General features: G+C 49.4%; 1 protein-coding gene across 1 annotated transcript; it reads left to right on the top strand.

Moving 5' to 3' along the window:
* The first annotated feature begins 655 nt into the window (after positions 1–655).
* Gpr50 (G protein-coupled receptor 50) lies at positions 656–5,575 on the top strand. The gene is made up of 2 exons (XM_055608769.1): positions 656–866; positions 3,443–5,575. The coding sequence occupies exons 1-2, from the start codon at positions 656–658 to the stop codon at positions 5,014–5,016; spliced, it is 1,785 nt and encodes a 594-aa protein (XP_055464744.1). The 3' UTR covers positions 5,017–5,575.
* Positions 5,576–5,869: the final 294 nt, after the last annotated feature.

Below are 5,869 nucleotides of genomic sequence, written 5' to 3'. Positions count from 1 at the left end.
GCACTTGTCCTGCATTCCTCACCAGGTATAGAAAACTATGGACAGGCTAGAGTGCATGGGGAGTGGGAACCTGTAAAGGAGTTTGTAGAGACAAGATATGGGAGGGGGGCTTAAAGTATCACTGATTGTCTCCTAAACGATGGTGGAGGATGCAGACTTATTCAGGGTAGCCTCTAGACCCCTGAGAAGCATTTCATGAGCCCACTCTGCAAGCTACATCCCTTTTACAGGTATTTCTGTTGGAGGGAGAAAAGGAACTTGGCTTGAAATGGATGCTTAGCAATTCTGAGCTAGTCACGAAGCAAGATACCCGCGGGATTCAATTCAGAGGGAGGAGGCTGGCTAGAGAGGACCGGGAGCACAAACAAGGCAGTCGGAAGCAAGACGACACAGTCCTTTGGATTTGTCCAAAGCAAGGTGGTGACAAGGGGTGGGGGTGGTCAAAGAGCTCTGATTGGTTATGGGGAGGGGCTAGGGGTGTGGCTAGCGACCTCTTGAGGCTTTAAAAGCTCACCAAAGAGGGGCGGGGAGCTGTCATTTGCTCTCTGAGCTTCACAGAGTGCGCCACGCTTTCCCGGAGCTCCCGGAGCTCCTGGAGACTGAGCAGGTATTCGCTGTTCTGACTCACCGAGGATCCTGAGGTTGCCTAGGAGGGATGGCCACGGTCCCTAGGAGCAACATGGGACCTACCAAGGCTGTTCCTACCCCATTTGGTTGCATTGGCTGTAAATTGCCGAAGCCCGACTACCCACCAGCACTAACCACCTTCGTGTTCTGCACAATGGTCATCACCGTTGTGGCAGACCTGATAGGCAACTCCATGGTCATTTTGGCTGTGACCAAGAACAAGAAGCTCCGAAATTCTGGTAAGCCACCTTTCTTTCCCCTACCCAGTGAAGAGCAAGTGTGCAATCCTCTCTCCTAAATTCCTCCCAACCCTCGGGGTCGGTGAGGGTGACGTTCTGCCAGGTTCCCCTAAACTTTGAGCTCCACAGTGCTGGGGGAGCCCAGAAAATTACTATGGGGCAGCCAAATGCAAAGCCCAGGTATGTAGGGTGCGCGGCAGTCCCTTGACTCCAGTCCTGTAGGAGACCGGACATGGAGGGAGTCCGTACACAAGCTGGGAGTTTAGTTGCCTCCCAGGTACAATCGGCTGAACTGGACTCCGGAGGGCGGCCCTCACACAGAGGCGCTGGCCGCGGGACTGTTTCAGAGAGAGCCGCGTGGTTCCGAACCTCTTTGGGAAGTTAAGTTCGTGGCGGCTGCAGAGGCTGCCGCGATGCACCCGGGCGAGCAACGCTGCGGCCACCCCCCAACGGCGGCAGCGGAGACTCCGCTCGCGGCAGCGCCAGAGCTCCGGGATCGCTCCCCGGCGGCGGCGGCGGCGGCGGCGGCGGCCGCGGCGGCGGAGCGCAAGCCCCACGCCTGAGTATCTAGCAGGGAACACTGAGCCCACTGGAGCCGAGCTCCATCCGCCTGTCCCAGGACAAAAGGCTGGAACTGGCTAGCGGCGGGCTGGACGCTGTAGGCAGTGGCAGAGAAAGCGGTGGCAGCGGACATCAGGAGGTCTGTACGGGGGAGTCACAAAGAGGGGCTACAGAGGGGAGCAAGAGCTGGGCACAGCGGCGAGAGGGTAGAATGAGGAGGCAGAGCCAGGTAGGAATGGCGGGAGGACTGCGTGAGAGCTCCAGGAGCAGTAAGGGGCTCTGATTGCGCAGCACTGGGATTTGGAAACCGCGAGCTGCACTCCCCAAGCCTCCAGCCCGGGGTGGAGGGTAGGGATCGGAGACAGGGAGAGCTGGAAGGTGCTAGGCACTGAGACCCTTGTGTGGGTGAGGGTGTGGGGGAATAGGGGAAGGGGAGTGGGTGTAGAAGAGTGGAAAACTAGGAGTCTGGTTTTCAGGATGGGCAGAGAAGGATGGGGAGGCAGGGTGAAATAGTCCCCAACTCCTGGGAGAGGGTAGGATAATGGTGGTACCCTGGGTCTTTTTCCCCAAGATCTCAGTGTCTTGGGAGGGACTACTGATTCGGGAAGGTTGAAAACCATGTAGACCCCAGTGGACTGAAGCTGGGGAATGAGCCTGGCCGTGTCTTAGCGAATTGCTTGGTGGGGACAAGTTTCAAAATTTAGTAACAGACTGGAATCGTTAGAATTTTTCTTTCAAACTCCAGTGAGTGCTTCTGATTTCTTTGTAACCTATAACCCTGAGGCAGAGCCTTAGGTTTTACCTTTCACTCTTCATATGGTACCTAAGAACAGATCCATGGAGCATGGGAAATTACCTTGGAAACTCACTCTTTTGTTTTTTTTCTCTCGTTTCCTCTTTTTTCTTTTTTCTTCTGAATTGCAAATAAAAGTGTGTGTGTGTTGTGGGTTTATTTTTTAAGGCTTTTTATTTTGTGGGTTTATTTTTCCTATTTTTCTTTAGGAAGTTCATTACTTTGAGGGGAAACTCTAGAAAGAATCTCTTTTGGCAAAAAGCACGGAGGGCAAGTCTTGGTACCCTTTTAAAAAGCCCTCATTTTCTCCCATTCCAGGACAAAGTGCAGTGTTTTGCCAAACCAAAGCTAATTAGGAACTAGGTGTTTGCAAAGAAAGAGGACCCCGTGCCTGAACTTGGCCTCTTTAGTCTGTTTTTTGTGAAGGGTGTTACAAAAAGAAAAAGAAAAAAAAGGTTGCTACTGTCCTTTGAATGGGGCAGGGCAGGAGGCAGGTTTTACTCACAGCTGTTTTTGGAACCTGTGCAAGATGTTTTGTGCATGGCCAGAGGTGGAATGCACAGTTGAAGGGATTTCTCCTTTCCCCTGGTCACTTTCTTTGACCTCAGACTTGATATTACAGGACTTCCCCCCTCTTCTTAGGTTTTACTCTGAAAGTACCTGAGGAGTGCTAAGTATTTCACTAGGCTGATGGATATTACTGTTTTATCTCAGGATGGTGTCTGGTTAGTAGATTTTCCTTCATAAGGAAGAGGATTAGTGCATTATTATTATCATTGTTAATTTTAGGTTGATTGTGTTTCTGGACATCTGGCTCTCCTTTCTCTCACTCTCCCTCCCCCACTTATTCCCGTGTGGAAAATGTGGCGCAGTTGTATTTCTCTAAAATGGCGTCAGCAGGACTCTGCCCCCTCCCCTTGTGCTTGCTTACTTCTTTCTCAGAGCAAACCAACCAACCAACCAACCAACAAAACACACCAAGCAAACAAGCAAAACGTTGGCCAAGCATTCGTGTTCCAAACTTGTTGTGCATCAGAGCTACCTTGGGCTTGCTTGTAAATAGGAAAGAAAGAAAACTGTGACTCTTCAAAAGAATTCTAGAATTCTAAATTGTCACCTACCCAGTTGACTTTTTCATCCGTTTTTTTGGGAGGTGGCTTTCCAAATATTAACCATTGATTCCTGTCTCTCGCCTTCTTTTCCTTCCCCTGATGTTTTCCAGGCAACATCTTTGTGGTCAGCCTCTCTGTGGCAGACATGCTGGTGGCCATCTACCCCTATCCTCTGATGCTGTATTGCATGTCAGTTGGGGGCTGGGATCTGAGTCCGCTCCAGTGCCAGATCATCGGGTTGATCACAGGACTGAGTGTAGTCGGTTCCATCTTCAACATTACGGCCATTGCCATCAATCGTTTCTGCTATATCTGCCACAGCCTCCAATACAAGCGAATCTTCAGCCTACGCAATACTTGGATCTACCTGGTCATTACCTGGGTCATGACTGTCCTGGCTGTTCTGCCTAACATGTACATTGGCGACGTTGAGTATGACCCTCGCACCTACACCTGTATCTTCAAATATGTGAACAACCCCGCCTTCCCTGTGACCATTGTCTGCATCCACTTCGTCCTCCCTCTCATCATAGTCGGTTATTGCTACACCAAAATCTGGATGAAAGTGCTGGCTGCCCGTGACCCAGCTGGGCAGAATCCTGATAACCAGTTTGCTGAGGTTCGAAATTTTCTAACCATGTTTGTGATCTTCCTCCTTTTTGCAGTGTGCTGGTGCCCTATCAATGTGCTCACTGTGTTCGTGGCTGTTGCTCCAAAAGAGATGGTAGACAAGATCCCCAACTGGCTTTATCTTGCAGCACACTGCATAGCCTACTTCAACAGCTGCCTCAATGCTGTCGTCTATGGTATCCTCAATGAGAGTTTCCGACGAGAATACTGGACCATGTTCCATGCTATGCAGCACCCTATCCTGTTCATCTCCCACCTCATCTCTGATTTTCGGGAGACTCGGGAGACTCGAGCTCTCACTCATGCCCGTGTGCGTGCCCGTGATCAAGCCCGAGAACAAGAGCGTGCTCGTGCCTGTCTGCCTGTGGAGGGAACCCCGTGGAGCATCCAGAATGCTCTACTGCCGGGTAGTACAGCAGCATCCCACTCTGATCATGCCTCTACCCACCCCAACCCCCAAACCAGGTCTACTCCTATCTATCGCAAACCTGCCTCTATCCATCACAAGTCCGTTTCTGGCCACCCCAAGTCTGCCTCTGTCTACCCTAAGCCAGCCTCCTCTGTCCATTTCAAGCCTACCTCTGTTCATTTCAATCCCACTTCTGTCCATTTCAAGAGAGACTCTGTCTATTTCAAGGGAGACTCTGTCCATTTCAGGGCTGCTTCCAAACTTGTCACCAGTCACCGTATCTCTGCTGGTTCTTCCACCAGCCACCCTACATCCTCATCTGGCTACGTTAAACCTGCTACCAGCCACCCTGCAGCTACCACTGTTGACTATCTTGAGCCTGCCTCCACCAGCCGTTCTGTGCTCACTGCTGTTGACCTCCCTGAGATCTCAACCTCCCATTGCCTTGAAATGACCACCATTGGCCACCTCAGACCTGACATTACTGCCTTCAAACTCCCCACTGTATCCTGTGAGCCTGCTGTCACCTCTGCCACCCCTCCTGACCGCACTCTAATCCCCATTGCCGCTGATGATTACCGCAAGGTGGTACTTATTGATGACGATTCTGATGATTCCGATTGTTCTGATGAGATGGCTGTGTGAAAAGTGTTCTTTTGAGTTTGTCCTGCTTATGCAGTCTAGTGTGAGATACCTCCCTTGTATGTACACACTGACACACGGAGACCCAGACCCCCAGACACAGTGGAAGTTCCATCTACCTTTCAGGCATACTCTTCTTTGGCACCCTGTGCTCTTGAAAGTGTGTGTGTATTCTTGCTTTCTTAGAGATCAAATTTCCAATTGTGATGTCTACGGTTCTGAGATCCTAAATCTCCTGTTCTTCTAAGGTTGAATTTCAACCCTCAGTGATCTCTGAAATGTCTGTTGCTTTGATATTCCCCACCAACTCTTTCAGCTTCCCAGCCCCCATTCCCGATTTCCTGCCTCCTGCTTTCTTCTCCCATTCCCAGAAATGGGGGAGGAGTGCATGCGCACTGGTCAAGGTTGTCTTGGTGGTCAGCTCTGTAAAGTGACAGTGACCACACAGCTTATTGTTGTAAGTGTGTAAACTGTGTTGTATCTTTAATGCAGTCAGAAAAGGACTTCTGATGAAGTACAAACACTTGAAATTAGCTTTTCAAGATTTCCATGACAAAATATGAACCCTATCTGAAAAATAGAATTAGATAAGTTCTTATTAAAGTACACTTTAATTCCTTTCAGATCAAGTGCCAAAAAGAGTGATATGTCATACTATGTTGATTTTATTTTGTGTAAATTTAAACATTGGTGCTCTTTTTTTGTATATTTGTTTGCAAATGATGAGATATTTTTACCCTATTTTTGGTTATATATATTTTTGGTTATATTGGTTTGACTTTTTCAAGCACTGTCCAGAACATTCTTTTATTTCCACAGAAATAGATCCATGTGCAAGTAATTTCTTGTGGTTGAT

This window comes from Psammomys obesus, unplaced genomic scaffold (assembly GCF_907164565.1).
Source record: "Psammomys obesus unplaced genomic scaffold, mPsaObe1.curated_primary_1811, whole genome shotgun sequence".
NCBI classification, from domain to species: Eukaryota; Metazoa; Chordata; class Mammalia; order Rodentia; family Muridae; genus Psammomys; species Psammomys obesus.
The sequence above is the reverse complement of the archived record's forward strand: the minus strand, read 5'-3'. Positions and strand labels throughout refer to the sequence as shown.

Coding starts and splice junctions, on each gene's coding strand:
- Gpr50 (XM_055608769.1), top strand. CDS start 656: ATGGCCACGGTCCCTAGGAGCAACATGGGACCTACCAAGGCTGTTCCT. Junction 867..3,442: donor CAAGAAGCTCCGAAATTCTG/GTAAGCCACCTT, acceptor GATGTTTTCCAG/GCAACATCTTTGTGGTCAGC.